Genomic DNA, 23,277 nt, shown 5'->3' on the forward strand with positions numbered 1-23,277 from the left:
GAAAAAGGAAAAAGACAAGCGACTGTTGAATACCACATAATATTTAAAACATATTAATGAACATTTAATAGATTTAATGTACACTTTCATTTGTGAATAAACAGTAGAAAAGGTATACAGAGTGTTATTTATAATCGTACGTTTCTTTTCTTGTTATTCGATTAGTTTCAAAATTTGCCATATTAAGTTTTAAAGAAGGGGGGGGGGGGGGGGGGGGGGGGGGGGGGGCTTGGTGAAAACTATGTGAACTTAGTTTTTTGTGAGACATTGAATTTTTGATCTTGCCCCTAAGTGAAGAATATCGTTAAAACCAGACATCTTTTTAGGAAACGAAGTTTGTCAATCCTTCCCCTTTCTACATGCATTCACAGGATGCGACACAACGTCAAGAATGTTCGGCATCGGAACGGGTCCTGTATAGTCAAAATGTAGACAAATCGCGAAAAAATTCTGTATATGATTATTTTTAAATGGAGGCAGGCTACTGACAAACAAGTTGATGATGAAGGGGTTTCAACTGTTTCGTTTAAAATCCCTCGCATTATAAATATGCTCCTTTTTAAGCTAGATGCGAAGGGGTAAAGAAGAGTTCGCGAATTATATGGTCGTTATAACAATCTACTTTGCCAATACAACCTATCATTGGGTCAAATCTGTCTGACTTGTTTCATATAGATTGTTAGGCCATTTTTGGCACAATGATATTGAATAAGGGTAACTCCGTTTGCCTTACTAAGATATAGAGCTCACGGCGGGTGTAACCGGTCAACAGGGGGTGCTTACTCCTCATAGCCTCATAGGCACCTGATCCCACTTCTGGTATATCCAGGGGTCCGTGTTTGCCCACCTCTCTATTTTGTATTGCTTATAGGAGTTACGAGATGGATCACTGTTTGTTATCTTCACCTTCCTATATGAGGATTTCATAGAGAAAAAGATATATTCTGGTGTCGATGTCATATCGACTTTGTACAGACCCTGAAACGTGCTACTACACCAGTTGCACGGTACGGTTCGGTACGCTTTATGAACGGTACGGTTCGTTTTCTGAACGGTACGGTTCGTTTCTTGAACGGTACGGTTCGTTTCTTGCACGGTACGGTACGCTTCTTGAACGGTACGGTTCGCTTCTTGCACGGTACAGTTTGCTAAAAATAGCTGCACGCTTTGTGAACGGTTTGCACGTTTTATTAATGAGGTGGGCGTGGCCTGAACGCTTTGACTTCGTATAAATTGTACGTTTCGATAGTTTGTTTTCACTCGATCGGTCTTATTCGGCTCTTTGATTATCGGCTGCAGGATTTGTGGTTGTGTTAGAATGTGCACATGGGGAAATGAGACGTTATTTTTTATTGCTTCGATGGAATAATTCCATATTGATAACGTACATAAAAGTTATGAATAAAAGTTTTTAGAATTTGCTTAAGTCTTAGTCTTAATGGTTGTTATTACGTTTCAATTTGTTTTTCATTTCTCATCAGACATTTATTAATTTACGATTTTATAAAAAGTTGTTACATGAACTGCTCCCCGACATGGGCGTGCGTAAGTGTAAAAACAAAGCGTATTAAGTTTCCGGATATAAATTACAGTGCCTAAATTGGAAAAGTTTTTAAGAAGAAGTGAATTTTGTTTTGAATACACTAAAGTCGCAAATGACACAATGATTATTTTCTGCACTTCACATTTATTGTGATTTATCATCGGCATTATGAAAGATCCAGGATATCTGCACGTGAAGTTTGTACGTCCTTTTTTGTCAGCATTCAGTCATTCATAATTAATAATGTTAGATATCTGTTGCATTTGTCTTTGAATCAAATAAAATGATGTTAATACATATATATTCCTATCCTTTATCACGCGAAGTCCGATTTTCATTTCCCTGACTTTATTTTTGATCACTGAAATTGAATTTAAAAAAATTAACAGAAAAGTAAGGCAAGTGTATAGTTTGCAATAAAAATGTTTCATATGCCTTTTCTATATATTGTTGAAATACTTGAAAATGCTGAAATGAATAATTTTTTGCAGCCGATTTGATGCTTTGCATCAATTTAACTTGTTTACATTCTTTTACACATGTATGTATCTATTTATTTCTCTGTCGATGTAATTAAAAATTGTTTATTAGTGTATATAATAAATCCGCCAATCTACATCTATCTATATGGGTCGTTATCAATGTAGAAGAGAAAAAGATATGTCAAAATTATTGCTAATAAAGTAATGAAAATATTACAGTGTAGAACGTGACAATTTTTCTAATCGGTCTAGAAATTTCTCATATGATTCAGACACTGTACGTAGGAAAGTACATATTGAATACATTAACGCTACAAATATCAATTTCATCTTCTTACGGCAAGCCCTGTGCCATACGTGTAGTAGCATTATCAGGGACGTCAACGTCCCTGATTATATGAAGAAATTAAATAGGCTACTTGTAAGTACTATTACAGTATTGTAGTTAACTTCACCCTTGAATTTAAAAGAATTGATTGAAACAGAAATTCCGTTAAAACAACGAAATGCCCCTTGGTTCACTCTTTAAAAGTCTGCAAGTGAAATATACATCCACAGTACACAGGACTGGCTGCAGAAGCATGTATGCAAAATCCGTGCAGTGATCTGACGTCTATTTCTGTTAACAGTTCACAGTATAAAACGAATTTTTATGCATAATTCAGTCAAAACTTGGGTACTTGTTGATAACATACATACATATATATGCACTGAAACAATGTGACATTTACGGAAAGTAATTTAAAAAAAAAAAAAAGAATATCAAAGATGTTTTAAGCATCTCGGTGATTTTCACAGTTGATAACCCAGCTTCGTGATGTTTGAGGATAATGCTTCGAATAGCCAGCGATAGTCTACGACCTCCTTTCCCATCGGGCGCCATTGTGAAAATAATATACTGTGGCTGAAAAAGTGGGTCACGTGACATAAATTGCACGCTTTCTGCACGGTACGGTACGCTTTCGGGCTTTTGGGGGCGGGGTTTGCATAATATTATCCTGCACGCTTTCTGAACGGTACGGTTCGTTTCTTGAACGGTACGGTTCGTTTCTTGCACGGTACGGTACGCTTCTTGAACGGTACGGTTCATTTTTTGCACGGTACGGTACGTTTCTTGAACGGTACGGTTCGTTTCTTGCACGGAACGGTTCGGTTCGTTTTTAAGGTGTAGTAGCACATTTCAGGGTCTGTACGATGGAATACCATAGAGACACTTATAGGAGATTTGCTTTGTGAAGTATTGTCTAACACAATATCATTTTTATAAGTTCAGTCGTTGCCACTAACTACCAACTACAGCTGCAGAAGAGGAGCACTGCAAGAATTTTTTTAAGTCATAGAGTGCAGACTAAAGAAATGATTAATTTGGATCCTTCGAACTGGGGCTTATCACTGCTTTCAGCAATTCTTGTATCCGTTAAAACTAAATTACAAGTCGCGCCAGATAAACTTTTGAACGTTTTTCGCTGTAAATGCAAGGCAAATTGTGACACTAGCTGTTGTACTTGTAAAAACATGGACTGAACTGTACTGCAATTACTCAAATGATCACTTATATAATTATCAGGCACGTAGCAATAATGGCTCTACACTTTTTATCATTACATGCAAAGTTGATAAATTTTTACGTACAGAGGTCGATTTTTAGACAGATTGGTTGCCCTCCCTCCTCTTTTTTTTTTAAAAATAGCATTGTCATGAACTGTACACAGTGGAAGTGTAAAATTGAACTGAGAGAACACCCCCACACACACCATCAATGATTTTTATAACTTTGGATTAAAATTTACTTGTCAATTTTCAGGCAATATTGTGAAATTATCTTCACCCCCCCCCCATTTTTTTTTTTACGATGTTGCGTGCCTGATTCATTTTGCTTTTAATTCTATGTGTCCATTGTTTTTAAAACAGATTACTTCTGAAATTCTCGGTATTAATTGCACAATAATTTGGATAGAACTAAACATCAAATACAGCTATAACCCCCCCCAACCCCCCCCCCCCCCCCCTCTTTCCCAAACTCTAGAATTTGACGAAGTGCACGTATTAAAGATTTCTTTATAAAATCGAAGAAACTGAACCTTGTTTCGTCATAGATGTAGTACAAACTGTTAAAACTCAGCTTAATAAAGAATTTGGTAACGTAAGCTTTACTATACACTGTTTGTTTTAAAATACTACATGTATTTATGTGAAACATAGGACCGGAATGGTAAGTGCGCCTCCAACTTCCTATGTAGGGGGGAGTAACTGCAAAAATGTAGGTCATCTTTAACAGACCATTTTTGAAGGGGCACTTGTTTTGTGTTAACAGTTTATTTTAATGTATAAATCTTCATGTGGTAACTCATATGCCTAATGGACAGGAAAAAGTATTTTCTTCAAAAATCCAGTTTTTAACGATTTTTGTTGGAAAATGAAGATTCGGCAAGGGAAAATAAATTTTGGTGCAGAAAAGTTTAGTTGTGCATTTGGACATTTTATTCTTAAATTTATAAGATCAATGTCATCCCTTCTATAAAACAGTCATTTCCTATCATTTCCAGTTTTTCACTATTTTTGGCCAGGTTGCACGAAGTGCAAATCCGGTCTATAGTATGGTGAAGTGCGGGCGGGGAAATTTTGTGAAATCAACTCCTCCTACAGTTTTTTATGTACAACCTTGAAACTTTGCAGAAAGTAAGTATATATACTGAAGTTATGCACTAGATTTTTTGAAGTCTGACCTTTGTCGAACATGGGCACTACAGCAAAAAGTTGTTACTAAAAATAGATATATTAAAAAAAGCAAGATTTTATTCAAAAATTACAGTCAAGGAAAGAATATATTCTGCTGTAAAAAAAAATTAATCGAACATTTCCAGGTTGAAATTTGAAATTTGAGATATGAAACTTATTTTTACTGTATGTTACATAAAATGGACATTTTCTTCAATTTCCAGTTTTTAGAGATTTTCATGAAAAAACACATCATTTTACCCCAAAATTCCAATTTTCCCTTGGAAATACAAAAGCAGATTTTTAATATGTTGTTTGCATGTGTTTTCTTGCATGAATAATCAAAATTTCATTTCTGTTGCAATTAGTTTGAGGTTTTGCTCATTTTTGAGCTAGATTGACTAGACACCAAATATGGAAAAGTAAGGTCAAGGTCACAGGGAATGTCAAGGTCAAAAAATATTGATGCAGTTGAATAGATGATACCAATATGTATCAGCATGTAAGATTTGATGAGAATATCTTTCTTTGAAACTGAGCTAAACGTAAAGTGTGACAGAAGGCGGACATGACAAACACTACATGCTCCGGCCATATTCATGGAGGGGCATATAAATGAATTCCCACAATACAGATATGCCTCAACACCAATATGACTAATATGATCTTGCTGTTCTGGATAAGACTATAGTATGATATGGAAGACCTCACCCTAAGAAATGTATATACAAAATATGAAATCTTTATTAAAAATAATTCAAACTTTCAGGTTATAGTCACAGGGTCACACTCTAAAATATAACAAAGTCTTGCCATAATGAATCTGTGTACAAGGTAAGAAAGCTTTACCTGCAATAGTTCAGGCGATATTAATTAAGTCATGGTTTTTCAAAGAAAGTACACCAAGGTCACAAGATCAAACACAATTGTAACACATGGTCTTCTCACAAGAATCTATATACAAACTATGAAAGCTCTACCTTTAATAGTTCTGAAGATATTTTTGTGGCACAACAAATGTTGATGAACAGACATAGGAACAGGTGGTTCCTACAGGGCTCTCACGTTTCATGCAGGGCCCTATTTACCCATGGAAATATGACCTTAACCTTTGATCTATGACCTTGAGAAATAAGAAGCATCTCTCTTTCACCATGGGAAACATGTGAACCAGGATTAATTATCCTATCCTCATCAGTGCTTTTCTATCCTTCCCACAACATGCTGATTGGTGAACAGACACACAGAAACACTTCAACATACAAAACAAAACTCATTTATGATGGTTGAATATATGTATCAAATTTGATTATCCTAGCCTTATTAGTATTTTTCTATCTTGTTTTACACATGTAAGTTTGACCTACACCTTCGACTTCAAAAATACAACAAGCTTCTTCCTTTTATCATTGAGAACATGTGCACCATGTTCTATCATTTTAGCTTAATAAGTACTGTTTTTATGCACTGTGCCATACCACAGCACAACCTGTTTATAATGGACTTTAAATTAAACAAGAGGCCCATGGGCCTAGAATCAATCTTCTGATACATTGTAGAACAGGAAAAAATTCTCACTAACCAAGATTCATCAATTAACAAAGTTTGATGATGTTAAGTCAAATAGTACCTGGAAATTTAAATGTAACTGTCAAAAAGTAGGTCACGGTGACCTACTTATAGTCGACACACTGAAGACTCAAGATGCATCAACTGACAAGTCAAATAGTATTCAAATATAGCCGTCAAATTCCAAAAGAAGGCCACAGTGACCTACTTTTTGGTCGACACACTCCAAAGACTCAAGATGCATCAACTGACAAAGTTTGATAATTGAAGTCAAATAGTATCTGATATATTCAGATATAAACGTCAAATTCCAAAAGTAGGTCACAGTGACCTACTTTTTGGTTGACACACTCTGAAGACTCAAGACCCATCAACTGACAAAGTTTGATGATTGTAAGTCAAATAGTATCTGAAATATTCAAATATAGCCGTCAAAATCCAAAAATAGGTCACGGTGACCTACTTTTTTGTCAACACACTCTGAAGACTCAACATGCATCAACTGACAAAGTTTCATAATTGTAAGTCAAATAGTATCTGAAATATTCAAATATGACCATCAAAATCCCAAAGTAGGTCATGGTGACTTACTTTTTGGTCAACAAATTATGAAGACTCAAGATGCATCAACTGACAAAGTTTGATGATCCTAGCTTTCATAGTGTCCAAAATATGCATCTAAAATTGAAAATGTGAAATTTGAATGTCTGCAAAATTCAAAAAGTGGGTCACTGTGACCTTCTTTTTTTTTTCATAAATATGTTTCGAGGCCTCTAGACGCATCAACTTACAAGGTTTGATGATTCTAAACCTCCCGGTATCTGAAATAACAACCTAAAATGTATTCATAAATGATTAGCTATAAAATTCAGAAAGTAGGTCATGGTGACATACTTTTTACATGACGCACTTCAAGGTCCCATGATCCATCAACTGACAACTTTTGATGATCATAGGCTCAAAAGTGTCCAAGATATGCATCAAAATCCATTTAATAATAATTACCTGCGAAATTCAAAAAGTAGGTCATCATGACCTACTTTTGAGACAACATGACAGGGCTCGAAATTAGCGACAAATACTCGCAAAATGCGAGTACATTTGAAAAATAGCGAGTAAAAATAATGGACACTCGAAAATCTTAGCGAGTGGTGATTTACAAACTATGATCGTATCGTATCCGTTTTATACGGTGATGCGCTATTCGCTTTTCTTAAACTTGCACTCTGAATCATACAAACGCTTACATGAACAACCGATTTCAATAACCGTTTCTATCCGGATTTTTCTTTTATGATTTTTTAAGAAACTCGGAGTCAAACAAATGCTTTAGAGGTCGGACATCGCATATCGACATGTGCCACGAGTCCTGTTCACCTATAGGGGTGATTAAATTGAATAATTCCAAGTATGATGTTTTTGTTTTTCATTTATCTACAAAAAATATCGGAGTCTATGTTTTACCAAGTCTTCCGGTAGTTATTTTTATCAGAATCATGAGAATGTCCTATCTAAATTTATTGTCATATTGAGGTCGGGTTGTAGTGACGACACGGGTGCACTTCTCACCGCGTACATGCTTATCGAAAAAGTCATAGGACTCGTGATCGTGCTGCTTATAAAACCACGAGTCCTGTATTCGCTTTAAAAAATCACTAGTGACAACCCTGATGTGGCATGAAATTGGAAGACTGGATCTAGACCTGCGGTAAACAAGTTGTGGATTAGACTGTTAGAGGTGCGATAATCAAGAGACCATATGACTTACGTAACTTAGTGTGTTGTCCAAACGCTGCCTGTTGACCCACTAGGCTCAGTAATGATGGGGGAAATCATTGATTAAAAAATATATATTTATAAAAGAGCACTGCTTCATTATTTTTATTTTAGCTTGTAGGTTTTCATTTTAGTGTGTGGATTTTTTACCCACGGGCTAAAATTAGCCTGTGGTAGAAAAAGTTAATTTCGACCCCTGCATGATATTAGGTCCTAAGATGCATCAACTGACAAAATTTGATGATCCTAGTCTTTATACTAAGCAAAATATCAAAGTTTTAACAAAACAAAATTTAAGGTCAACTTTGAAGTGACCTTGAGACCACACCCTTTGCCCCAGGATGATGCCTTGATCAATTTTTTATCTACAACCTATCCTCATCCTTATGCATAAGTTTGGTGATAATTTGCCAAGTGGTTCTTGAGAAGAAGATTTATTAGCAACCACTACTTTTGTTTGCATTTTCCTAATTATCTCTCCTTGTTAAAGGGTCACAACCCTAGTTTTTGTACAAATGAAAGCCCTTGGACCAAGGATACCCTGTGACAAATTTGACAAAAATTGGCCAAGGGGTTCTTGAGATATAGCCCTTTTTCCAAAAAGTTGACGCACACCGCACGCCAGACATATGGCCATATGATTAGGCTCTTTGAGCCTTCGGCTCAGAAGAGCTAAAAATTCAACTTCTCAGTTTGCACAACAATCTGGATTAGACAAGTTTTCCTTTATAAAGATAAAGAAGGGCAGAGGTAAACCAGTACACATCCTTGGAGGGGGTATAAAAAGGTGAAACAATAAACAACAAACCTCACAACTCTAATCATAGAGTTTAGATTTTCTTCCGAGACATGCTGATATGATGAAGACAAGATCTTGATCATTACTCTCAGCTGAAAGGAAAATTCATCTTCAACTAAACATCTAAAATTTACAGCAAGTAAATATTGTTCATTTTTATAAAATTGGAAATTGTTTGAACATCTTTACATCCAACATAAAATTAGTTCTCATTGAAAAAGATCTAGAATAAATATATTTATTACATTTTCAAGAGTAAAATGTTGTGATTTATCCAACAAGAGGCCCATGGGCCACATCGCTCACCTGACCTGCAGTTCCTAGCAATAAACAAGCTTGAAAACATATGGGGATCGATGTTTGGATAAGGCTGCATCGAGTCTCTGGAACTCTCTGCCTTTTAAACTCAGACAATGTACTTCACTGTCTAGTTTTAAAGCAGACCTCAAAACACATCGTGTTAGATTAATTAGCTTTAAATCTATGATTTATTTTTTTTACAAACTTAGTGTGCTTACATTACAGCTCTTACAATGCTGTTACTTTTTTTTTTTTACAACAAAACAAAAACTCGCTAAAACGCATCAAAGATGCGCATGACCGAGTTGCAGTTTGGAAAATTATGCACGCTTGCATTCACAAAGTAAAAACATGCACGTATTTAATATAGTTTATAAGTATGAAGCTTTGAATGGCCGCAATAGGTAACATGAATCTTGAATGTCATCAGGATTTGAAGTCTGATAAACATGCACCAGCAAGTACATGTATAAAAGTTAGAGGCAAGCTCAAATTTACAGTATAGAGTGAAAAGGAGACCTTGACCTTTTGACCTCAAAATAGAAACCTTCCTCTTTTGGATGGGATCAAAATATGCAAGTCTGACAAAGATGCACCAAGTAGTATGAAAGTTAGCGACCAGACAAGCTCAAATCTATGGCATTTAGTGACAAAGAGACCTTGACCTTTGTCCTTTTGACCTCAAAATAAATAGAAACCTTCCTATTTTGGATGTGATCATGATATGTAAGTTTCACAAAGATGCCCCTAGGACTATGAAAGTTAGAGACCAGACAAGCTCAAATCTATGGCATTTAGTGACAAAGTGACCTTGACCTTTGACCTTTTGACCTCAAAATAAATAAGGACCTTTCTCTTTTGGATGTGATCATGTTATGTAAGTCTCACAAAGATGCACCAAAAAGTATGAAAGTTAGTGACCGGACAAGCTAATTGTGGACGCTGCCCGCCCGTCCAACCGCCTGCCCGACTGGACACCCATCCTTCGCCAATTTAAAAGCCGAGATTTGCTACACAACTCGGCTAAAAAAAAACTTCAGTTGCTATTTGAACTGTAGTTTGTTATTATACTTATGTCCTTTCTATGTATTTAATAATTCCTAAGGATTGTTTTTTAAAATTGTTTTATTTGTTATAAATAGTGTAATCATATCATTACATTAGGTGCTCTATATCAATAATAATAATAATGCATTTTAATTCTGACACTATGGACATTTTATTCACCTGTATGTGCACATCGATTTTATATCATTTTTTCTCTCACATTTGTAAAGCGCTTTAGAGAACTAATGTTGATAGGGTGCTATATAAATCTTTTAATTACAATTCTAATTACAACAAAGCTATCATTATACAAGAAGCTTGGTTCAGAAAAAAAATTTACATGTACTTAATTATCAAACTTGACAACAAAGTCATTAATTATCATATGCCTTTTATAATTAACAAATTTCATCTAAGGATGCTTTGTGCCAAGTTTGGTTCCCTATACTTTCGCTTGTAAATCTTTGATCCCCTATTGTGGTCCTAGGGGTCATGATTTTAACAAACTTAAGGTACCGTAAAGTATCGAGTATTGCGCGTAGTTTTTTTCCAGAAATTCTTACCCAGAAAGTGGGGGGTGCGCACAATCCATGTGACTAAAAATATCATCCTTTTTTTACAGGTCTAAGTTCATGTCACCAGTGACGATTTTCGCCGTCATAGCTCTTATTATACTTGTTCTATGCAAAATACTGCCGGGTTTTAATCGCATTATTTGTGTGCTAATGCATGTATAGCGATTACAAGCACCTAGACTAAACATTTACGTAATAAATTATTTTGAAAACAAATGTTTAAAAACAAAATTCGTATTTTCTTTGCTGGCCGCCATATTTGTTAAACTTGTGGTCGGGCCGACTAAACTTAGTAAACTAGTACCTATATGACAGTATGGCAGTGAATGGCCGGTAAGTAGGCCTGAAAAGAAATAAATTCATTTTTCTTCATAATTTGTTGTTTATTTAAAATTTATTCCTGTTGAAACTATAGTGGATTAATTTACGAAGAAAGGCAACTTAGAAAAATCGGTAAGTACGGTGTATATGCAAACATTCAGAGAAAATAAATAAAATCAGAAATATCTGCCTGGTCTTCTGTTAAGTATTCTGAATCGCTGACTTGTTAGTTGTTCTCTATCTGTATCTCTATGGGTACGTCGAAGCTACCAATCCTGGCTTTTCTACTATGGTGAAAAAGCTAGTGTCGTTCTTATTGACACAGGCTGTCGAGGGCGGTCTTGAATGCCTCAACAGTTTTAGCGCACACTATATGGTCTTCAAGCTGGTTCCATTTGATTATGGTGTCCACAAAGAATGAAGATTTGTATTGTTTTGTGTTGACTGTAGTTGTTTCTAAGCAATTAATATCGGATGGCCCTTATTTGTCTTTGAAATAAAATACTTGTATGAACAATTTAATTACATGCCGCCGGTGTGTACCTCGCTGTTTATTTAACAATTTACCCAGGCGTGTTTTGTATCTGGCCTGGTAGTGGACGATTAACGGGAAATGAGGAGACCCTACGCTTGGATATTTAAGATCAAAGCCCAAGCAATAATTACGATATGGGAATTTACTGAATCTGTTTAGTAGTGGTGTTCAAATCATCGATTATAGGCCCTAATCGAAAATCAGTCAATTGTTGGCAAATTAGATCTAAGCGCTCGATTATGAAAATTTTATTCCAATTAATAAGATTTTAGATTTTGTTTTCTCAACGACTGTAGTTTTTGAAGAATATTCCTGCCATGACCTGTCTATTTAACTAAAACTTTTGTTTATCGTAATGGCGGCACACATGACAGCGAAAGTATCCATACCCGGGGAATAAAGCATGTTCGCATGGTCAGATAGACATACTTTGATTCAGACATATTTATATAAACGAAGGATCATCCATCAAAGAGAATCTTGAAACGACCAAAGCCATGTGTGAATTACGTAGATAAAACCGCTAAGTTAATGATATGTAATTTTGATATACAGGGTTATAACTGAAGCAAATAATATTCGTTTTTGGCGCGTAAACCCTTCCAAAAATCGCATTGACTTTTATAGATGTATAATTAAAGGATATTAACTAAGATAGTAAAAGAATAACAAATACACACCGAAAATATTGATTTACACTCTCTCAGCAATAGAAACAACAAATATAAACGTAGAAAATATCTATTTACACTTTTTCAGTAGTTAAGGTGGGTCCTTAGTCCTGGATTTTTGGGGTTTAGGTAGCAATTTTTTGTTTGGAATCAATAAATTAACATTCAGAGTAATGAAAAAAGGCAAAACATTTAAGGATTTCCATACTAATTTTCATTACATACACCACTAAAGTCATATACCCCGATGTAGATTTTTATGAAATTCATTGGAAACGGTTATTTGTTGTAATTTTAATATAAAAACAACAAAATATTTTTTGAATTGCATTTATTTATCGGGAAACATGTCAATAACTAAAACACATGTCATTTTCAATATGTTCATCAAGTTTTAGAATAATATGTGCAAAATTATTGAATTAGCGTTATTCTCCAAAAGGTTAAAAAACAAACAAATGTGGATGCATTTTCCTTATAGCATGGTTTACATATCATTTTTTCTGTTTATATTAGTAGAGTTACATCTGTTATAGTTATTTATGGAAAAAAATCCATACCTTTCCTTAATAATTTCAAATCTATAGCTTCCAGATTATGTATACCCCCATAAAAATCTGAAGTCTGGCACCATACAGCTGAGCTATTTAAAATCACTCGAGAATAAAATTTTATGTAATTTCATGAAAAGACACAGATAATAATTCCTTATCACCTTGGTAAAATGTTTGTCAAAAATAAAGGAAATCTATCGCATTATGGACTTGATAAATAATCTAATGAAAACAGAGTTATTGTCCTTGGATTCAATATTTTGAAACATATCATTGACTATTCAAATATAACTAAGACTTTAAAAATACTTTATGGCTAACAAGATTTTTTACAATAACTATTGAAAAAGATTCCAACAAAATTTATGTTCCTGTCATTAAATCATTGACTTTGCAAAATCCTATGACGTCACAGGAGTGTGGAACTACGTTAAATGACTATAATATAGAATTTCTAGATGTTCAATTTTAATCGAAAATTAGTTATTTACAGTAAACCAATCATCGATTAAGAAATTCTCACCGAATATCATCACTACTGGTTTAGATATTTTAATCAAGAGTTGTATGGGCATTTAGCTCAGCATTTGCATAAATATAAAACACTGGGTCAATGCAGTTATTAACGTCCACCATCATAAAAATAAAATAAATTTACAGATTGTTATCAGTAGTTACAGACACAAAGAATGGTTGAATACATACTTTTGAATTAAAACAAATTATCTTAAAAGATTATCATTAAATGATTAATTATGAAATAAGCACACACACACACACACACACACACACACACACACACACACACACATATATATATAGTCGTTATATATTATCTACTATCGATTTGAAACACCTTTTATTTAGAAGATATCGATAATTACAGACACAAATATCGCTCAAGTACGGATTGTTGGTTTTTTAAAATAAAGAACATTGGGCTCAATATTTGCATAATTATAAATCACTGGCTTAATGTAATTTGTAATGTCCACCATCGTAAAAATAAAATAAATTTACCAATTGTTATCGGTAGTTACAGACACAAATAATGCTCGAATACAAATTTTTGAATTCATCCTGCGGAATTTGACTTTAATTTCAGAAATTTGCACACCCATTCTGTCATTTTTTTTTAATGCGCACAATACTTAGGACTAAGGTTTTTTCAGACATTTTTTTTTTCAAAGGGAGGGTGTGTGTGTGTGTGTGTGTGTGTGTGTGTGTGTGTGTGTGTGTGTGCGCGCGCATTATACACAAGTGAGCACAATACGCGACACTTTACAGTAGTGATTGCATGGGTCACTGAAAATTAATGAATCTATAATTTTTTTTTTATCTTGATATATTTATGTTCCCCCAAACAAAGTTTGGGAACATATTATTTTTACTCTGTTTCTTATTATTATTATTAAGGTCTTCCGTTTCCAACGGAAGACCTTCTAGTGATTATACTGTTTATTATGTTCCCCAAACAAAGTTTGGGAACATATTGTTTTTACTCTGTTTCTTATTATTATTATTATTATTATTATTATTATTCTTTTTCTCCGGTACTTTTTTGTCCGGTAGTGTTCTCAGAAACCACAAAAGGGATCGATATGAAACTTTCCAGGATGATAGTATAGCGTTTGTAGATGTGCATAGTGATAGTCATTTTGTTTGCACGTGCATGCACGCGCGCGCACGTGCATTGCAATTTTGGTACAAAAAATGGAAAATCAGAATATTGAAGGAAGCGATATAAAACCTAAATAGGATGATAGTATATCATTTGTACATATGAAAAATAATAGTTATGTTGCCAGCACGCGCACGCATGCGCGTGCACGCGCATTACAAAATTTGTACGCTAACTTTGGAATCAGTCTAACTTTTTTGTTGTTCATTGAAATGGCTTGAAATTCATATCATAGGTAGATATTGAGACCCTTAACTGATTTGCATGGTCAAAATTACCAATTTGCACGCGCATGCACGTGCGCTTCATTTTGATTGGATAATGCTAAAACGTTTGTAACTATCTTATTTATGAAGCGAATGAGATGATATTCACAACATACGTAGACAATATGTGTATCTATATGTTGGTGTAACAAAAAATGCCAACGCACATGCGCATGCGCGTGCAACGTTTTTTAAATGTTCAATTTTTAAAGGACGATAACGTTTTTGTTTTTCATCAAATTCTATTGATATTAGGGGTTTAGATGTATCTTGGTACTCCTTACAAATTGCTGTGGTTAGAATGACTGCTCAGCACGTGCATGCACGTGTGCTGATTTCTGATTGGACGATTTTAAAATCGCAATAACTTCCTTATATTTGGTGGAAACGTTATGAAATTCATACTGTGGGTATATGATACAAATGCCTGTTGAACGACATCAACAAAAATTCGGAATCATACACGCGTGCGCGTGTATGCACGTGCAACGCTTTCTTTCATTTTTTGGTACTGAAATGACCATATTGAATGTACTACATGTAATTAAAGGCTAAAATAAAATGATTTTTTCCTATAGATTCACAAGGACATCACTTTTTAATTGGGGGAGGTTTGGGGAACATCTGTAACGGTCCCCGTTACAATTAGAACTAGTTATTATTATTATTATTATTTTTTTTTTTTCCCTTTCGTCTCCGAGACCGTTGGATGGATTTTCCTGAAACTTTCACAGATTATAGACAATGATGGTACCTCAAGGCATTTTTTTCATTTTTTCAAAATTCACTTCCGTTCGTCAGATACGTCCGATTTTCCGGTTTTTGAAAGAAACTTTGTCCGGGGGTAAACTTGAAAACCACTAAAGATAATCGAATGAAACTTTCAGGGATGATAGATCTATTTTCTCTATGGTGCATGCACGTAATATTTTTTGTCACCGTCACTTCCGGTCGTCACCGGAAGTGATTAAAGGAATCATAAATTTCAAACTTTTTTCTATCAAATTGAAACCTATTTCGGTTTACTATATCTCGTACTAATTCTCAAAAAATGTTGACCCCACCGGAAGTTGAATCCCCAACTTCCGGTTATATTAAAGAAAGACTATTCATTCTCTCATTTTTCAGTGCCATAAATCTCGGTCATGAAACTAGTTAATGAGTTGAGTTTTACATATGTTATAGTCACTATAAATGTCTAGAGTGACGTCAAATATTTTTGTAAAATTCACTTCCGGTCGGCAAATACGGCTTATAAGCTGTTTTCATTGTCTAGGGTTTTTCTCAGAAACAGTAAAAGATAGAGTCACCAAATTTTCAGAGTGAATAGATCTCACGTTGTAGGCGTGCAGTATGGGGTTAAGGATGTCGGCCGTCACTTCCGTTCGTCACCGGAAGTTATTAAAGAATCATAAATTTCAAACTCTCTTCTTTCAAATTGAAACCTATATCGGTTTACTAGGTCTCGTTCTAATTCTCAAAAAATGTTAACCCCACGGAAGTTGAATATCCAACTTCCGGTTATATCAAGGAAAGACTATTCATTCTCTCATTTTTCAGTGCCATAAATCTCGGTCATAAAAGAAGTTACTGATTTGAATTTTACATATGTTATAGACACTATAAATGTCTACAGCAATGTGAAATATTTTTGTAAATCTCACTTCCGGTCGTGAGATATGGGGTGGACATATTCAAACCTTGTTTTTTCAGTTTCTCTATAATGAAGATAGATAGACGCTTGAAACTTATAGAGTTGATCAACTAACATTAGTCCATTCTACACATACATTCAATATTTTTGTCCGTCACTTCCGGTCTATACCGAAAGTATTTGAAAAATTGTCGATTTTCAGATTTCTTCGAGTGATTTCTCAGACATGGCTGGACATATGTTCTTAACATTTTCAGGAATAATGTCTTATGAAATGACTTTGCTATAATTATTTTTGTTTTTACAAAATTCACTTCATAGGTTCATGAATTATTCAGGGATAATCAATCTCCGTTTGCAGGCGTGCAGTAGAGGGTTGAACATGTCGACCGTCACTTCCTGTCGTCACCGGAAGTGATTGAAAGAATCGCAAATTTCAAACTTTTTCTTTTAAATTGAAACCTATACTAGTTTATTAAGTCTCTTTCAAAGTGTCAAAAGAATATTGACTCCGTCGGTAGTCAAAACAACTACTTCCGGTTTCTTGAGAAAATACCTTTTTACTTTTCATCTCTTTGTCCCCATAAATCTCGCTTATATTTGAAGTCTTTCATATGATTTTCACATGTCATAATAAAAATATCAACTTCTAAAGTTTTGATAATTTTGTTTTTCAAAATTGACTTCCGGTCGGTAGTAACCTATTACTTTTTCTTTCTTTAGTCTACTTCTTTTTGTTGAGAACTCTTTCAGATAGAGACGTGAAATTTTCAGGGAATATAGACAGTAAAGAGTCGCTGTCATTTATAGGAAAACGCATCTGAATAGTACTTCCGGTCATTACCGGAAGTTACGAGAAAGGAGTAAAAAGTTCGATAATACATTTGTTATTCATTGTTAAGGCTTATTTTCTGATATATTTAAATAGTTTTCGTAGGAACAGAAAGCTCTTTACCGGAAGTGGTCTAACGGAAGACCTACTCATTACTAGTAATGAGTTTCTAGTTACTAGTGATTCTACTGTTTATTATTATTATTATTTTTTTTTTTTTTTTTCCCTTTCGTCTCCTAAACCGTTGGATGGATTTTCCTGAAACTTTCACAGGTTATAGACAACGATGGTACCTCGAGGTATTTTTTTCATTTTTTCAAAATTCACTTCCGTTCGTCAGATACGTCCGATTTTCCGGTTTTTGAAAGAAACTTTGTCCGGGGGTAAACTTGAAAACCACTAAAGATAATCGAATGAAACTTTCAGGGATGACAGATCTATCTTCTCTATGGTGCATGCACGTAATATTTTTTGTCGCCGTCACTTCCGGTCGTCACCGGAAGTCATTAAATAAATCATCAATTTCAAACTTTTTTCTTTCAAATTGAAACCTATATCGTTTTACTAGGTCTAGTTCTAATTCTCAAAAAATGTTGATCCCACCGGAAGTTGAATCTCCAACTTCCGGTTATATCAAAGAAAGACTATTAATTCTCTCATTTTTCAGTGCCATAAATCTTGGTCATGAAACCAGTTAATGAGTTAAGTTTTACATATATTATAGTCACTATAAATGTCTAGAGTAACGTCAAATATTTTTGTAAAATTCACTTCCGGTCGGCAAATACGGCTTATTAGCTGTTTTCTTTGTACAGCGTTTTTCTCAGAAACGGTTAAAGATACAGTCATCAAATTTTCAGACTTAATAGATCTTACTTTGTAGGCGTGCAGTAGGGGGTTAAGAATGTCGGCCGTCACTTCCGGTCGTCACCGGAAGTGATTAAATTAATCATCAATTTCAAACTTTTTTCTTTCAAATTGAAACCTATATCGGTTTACTAGGTCTCGTTCTAATTATCAAAAAATGTTGACCCCACCGGAAGTTGAATCTCCAACTTCCGGTTATATCAAAGAAAGACTATTCATTCTCTCATTTTTCAGTGCCATAAATCTCGGTCATAAAACAAGTTAATGATTTGAATTTTACATATGTTAGAGACACTATACATGTCTAGAGTATACTTAAATATTTTTGTAAAATTCACTTCCGGTCGTGAGATATGGGGTGGATATATTGAAGCCTTGTTTTTTCAGTTTCTCAATAATGAATATAGATAGACGCTTGAAACTTGTCGAGTTGATTAACTAACATTAGTCCATTGTACACATACATTCAATTTTTTCGTCCGTCACTTCCGGTCTATACCGGACCGGAAGTGTTTTAAAAAATGTTGATTTTCCGATTTCTTCGAGTGATTTCTCAGAGATGGCTGGATATATTTTCTTGAAATTTTCAGGAATAATGTCTTATGAAATGACCTTGCTATAATTATTTTTGTTTTTACAAAATTCATTTCCGGTCGAAAATATGGCCGATATTCTGTCTCTCAAAAGGAATTTTGTCCAGCATTTTTCTTGGAAAAGGTAAAATATAGGTTCATCAAATATTCAGGGATAATCAATCTCCGTTTATAAGCGTGCAGTAGGGGGTTGAACCGTCACTTCTTGTCGTCACCGGAAGTGATTGAAGGAATCGCAAATTTCAAACTTTTTCTTTCAAATTGAAACCTATACTAGTTTATTAACTCTCTTTCAAAGTGTCAAAAGAATATTGAGTCTGTCGGTAGTCAAAACAACTACTTCCGGTTTCTTCATAAAATACCTTTTTTCTTTTTGTCTCTTTCTCCCCATAAATCTCGCTTATATTTGAAGTCTTTCATATGATTTTCACATGTCTTAATAAAAAGTATCAACTTCTAGAGTTTTGATGATTTTGTTTTTCAAAATTGACTTCCGGTCGGTAGTAACCTACTACTTTCTCTTTCTTTAGTCTACTTCTTTTTGTTGAGAACTCTTTCAGATAGAGACGTGAAATTTTCAGGGAATATAGACAGTAAAGAGTCGCTGTCATTTATAGGAAAACCCATCTGAATAGTACTTCCGGTCATTACCGGAAGTTACAAGAAATGAGTAAAAAATTCGATAATACACTTCTCATTTATTGTTAAAGTACATTCTCTGATATATTTGAATGGTTTTTGTAGGATCAGAAAACTCTTTACCGGAAGTGAACAAACGGAAGACCTACTCATTACTAGTAATGAGTTTCTAGTTATTATTATTATTATTCTTTTTCTCCGGTACTTTTTTGTCCGGTAGTGTTCTCAGAAACTACAAAAGGGATCGATATGAAACTTTCCAGGATGATAGTATAGCGTTTGTAGATGTGCATAGTGATAGTCATTTTGTCTGCACATGCATGCACGCGCGCGCACGTGCATTGCAATTTTGGTACAAAAAATGGAAAATCAGAATATTGAAGGAAGCGATATAAAACCTAAATAGGATGATAGTATATCATTTGTACATATGAAAAATAATAGTTATTTTGCCAGCACACGCACGCATGCGCGTGCACGCGCATTACAAAATTTGTACGCTAACTTTGGAATCAGTCTAACTTTTTTGTTGTTCATTGAAATGGTTTGAAATTCATATCATAGGTAGATATTGAGACCCTTAACTGATTTACATAGTCAAAATTACCAATTTGCACGTGCATGCACGTGCGCTTCACTTTGATTGGATAATACTAAAACGTTTGTAACTATCTTATTTATGAAGCGAATGAGATGATATTCACAGCATACGTAGACAATATGTGTATCTATATATTGGTGTAGCAAAAAATGCCAACGCACACGCGCATGCGCGTGCAACGTTTTTTAAATGTTCAATTCTTAAAGGACGATAACGTTTTTGTTTTTCATCAAATTCTATTGATATTAATGGTTTAGATGTGTCTTGGTACTCCTTACAAATTGCTGTGGTTAGAATTACTGCTCAGCACGTGCATGCACGTGTGCTGAATTCTGATTGGACGATTTTAAAATCGCTATAACTTCCTTGTATTTGGTGGAAACGTTATGAAATTCACACTGTGGGTCTATGATACACATGCCTGTTGAACGACATCAACAAAAATTCGGAATCATACACGCGTGCGCGTGTATGCGCGTGCAACGCTTTCTTTCATTTTTTGGTACTGAAATTACCATTTTGAACGTACTACATGTAATTAAAGGCTAAAATAAAATGATTTTTTGCTATAGATTCACAAGGACATCACTTTTTAATTGGGGGATGTTTGGGGAACATATGTAACGGTCCCCGTTACAATTAGAACTAGTTTGTAGTTGACATTATTTGTAACTCATTATGGAAGCATCATATATGGTTTTCATAGGAATTGTGATGCTACGGTTGTCATAGTAACCCCTCCTGTAGACTTTTCCGTAATAAATGGTACAGGTGTTTCACAAGGTGTTTTAAATTGATACAAAAACAGTGATACAAATTTTATATAAAATTGAAGTTAAAGCTTTAATTAATTAATATATAATTTGTATTTGGGATTTGGAGAAAACCATGATTATGTCATTTGATCTACAAAATTGTTGTACTTGCTTTTATATATATGTATGTAATAAATCATGGTTGTTTGCCCAAACTGGTATTCTGTTTACTTGATGAACGAGTCAATGCCTACACCATTAAGGGAGTGGAATTAATTAATATATAATTTGCATTAAGATGTCCATTAACTTTCATATAAAGTAGAAGCATGGCTGCTTATGAGCAGTTTTGCTATTTTTAGAAGACAATTATTTACCACAGCAGGCATATCCCCCCCCCCCCCCCCCCCCCCCCCCCCCGAAAAATAAATGACCAATGAATTCTTTTCATTTTAACATATGTTCTAACATATGTTACCGTATATACTCGCCCATTAGTAAGATTTCTGGGAGTTGAAAATGAATTGAAAGTTAGGGGTCGACCGACTTCTAGGCGCGAGATAATGTCAGGTATTTTTTTCAGAGCAGAATTTTTTTTTATATTTTGGACCCCATTACAAATCACTTGTCACATATGGACTTCCTATCCCGACTACATAGTTTCATCTTTTTCCCTTGAAATTTACCTGGACAGTGATAAAAAAAAAAAACCAACACACCGCTTGTCAAAGAAGAGCCCTAACCTAACAAAGTGTGTCAACTAGGTATCCGAGATCGGAATGTGTTGATAGCAATGAACTACACGCTTATCAACCCCTTTCAAGTACCGCAAAGATAATTTCGCAAGATTTGTTTAATCATGAGTTGATAATTACCGGAACTAAATATTTGAATGTTTAGAAATAAATCAGTTATAGTCATCCATTGTCACCTATTGTATCCCAAAGAAAATGTACGTCGTCAAAAAATCACGGGACAACTTTCAGAAGTGAAATTAGAAAGTAACAACACAAGCTTTCGTGCTAAATGTCTTAATTCTTCCTCAAACATCATTAATAGAATGCCCGGATTGCCTCTGTCGGCCATGTGTTCTCGCAGAGAACAACGGACAGTCTTGGACAGTGGTGTCTCGACAGTGTGACGTCATCAATCAAACTTCAATGGCCGCTCTCTTAGCGGCGGGTAATTTAAAATATATGATAGATTGATATTGATTTAATTGTTAAGCAAGGATTTTTGTTGTTAAAGACTGTCATTTACGATATCAGTAAGTAATACTTTATTCATAAAAGCAACAATGTGGTTAGATCGAGTTGCCTTTCCGTTTAATTGGCGACATTGTTGCTTGCTATGGTAGGTTATAATCTATCTTAAAATTTTATAAAGTAAAATAACCGTAAATCATGTAGCATTTTCTGATGCACGGTGTATTTTGTGTGATGTCGGGTTTAGATTTAAAAAAAAATTTTGGTACTTTCTCTCGGAGCGACTCAAAAGTAAACATTAGGCCTACATATCTTTTTGTTTTCAAGATCCATTGCAAACACCACTGCATTTTTTAATTTGATTAATAAAGTACATGCTCCAGTTATGCGAAGAACCATGATGGCAGTTTTTTTGGTCAACACTTCCTCAGTCTGTTGCTAAGGGCTATTCCAGCAAAAAACGTATGGGGGGGGGGGAGGGACGGCAGTCGATATTTTTTTTTGGATGGGTTGGGGTGATTTGGGAAAATATATTTGCATGGGTGGTTGTCTTCCAGGTTAAAAAAAAAACATGGGTGCTTGTGAATTATGATAAAAATGAAAACGTATCACATTACGTTTCTTTTATTACAAAAGAAGAAAAGCGGAGCCATCCATCATTAAGTACGAAAAAAAGATTGATAAATGGGCAGATAACTCAATGTTACCATAAAACTTTCCCCTCCAAGCACACCCAACCTATTGCACCTGTCCTAAAACGACCACCTGTCTAACGCAACCAACAATCACGAGTTTTACAACCTTTTCGTGTAATTTCACCTTTATGAAATGACTGTACATTTTTCGATTACAACACGATTCCTACTTTCGATTTCAGTCGAGCATGACTATTCTGGTAATTATCGCCCCTAACACTTTTGTTTTAAAATGCACAGGTAATAGTTCGGCAGTGATCTTGTTTAATCGGCACTCTGAATCAATTATTATCCCCAAGCTATCAATTGGTTAACGTGTAATTAACATGCAGCGTCGTGTGGGGTTAATTACCAAAACCCGAGTTGTTGTTTATTTAACAAAATCAAGGATCAGGGAATCATGACCGTTGTTTCCTAAGGTGTGAATTTTGACAGACTTTGATATGTGCGGGGTAAATCGGATATGAAATCTCCCACCTGGTATACCATTACGTTTAACAGAGTGGAAATTTTGCCTGATTGCAATATAAATCAGGTAAATATTGTGCTTGGGAATGAAATTTTAAATGGAATATCCGCGAGTTTCCTGTACGAGAGAC

General features: G+C 34.7%; 1 protein-coding gene across 6 annotated transcripts in view; it reads right to left on the reverse strand.

The window, feature by feature from the left end:
• LOC125664628 (serine-protein kinase ATM-like) overlaps positions 1-23,277 on the reverse strand; it is a 408,026-nt gene that overhangs the window by 274,872 nt on the left and 109,877 nt on the right. For all 6 annotated transcript variants that reach the window (XR_008800024.1, XM_048897448.2, XM_048897449.2 and 3 more), the window contains exon 16: positions 8,897-8,979. Coding sequence is in view for 5 of the 6 variants with exons in the window: in XM_048897448.2 (XP_048753405.2) it covers positions 8,897-8,979 (83 nt within the window). In the remaining variant the exon portion in view is untranslated. The remainder of the gene's footprint in view (positions 1-8,896; positions 8,980-23,277) is intronic.

The sequence above is a fragment of the Ostrea edulis genome, chromosome 1, assembly GCF_947568905.1.
Source record: "Ostrea edulis chromosome 1, xbOstEdul1.1, whole genome shotgun sequence".
NCBI lineage: Eukaryota > Metazoa > Mollusca > Bivalvia > Ostreida > Ostreidae > Ostrea > Ostrea edulis.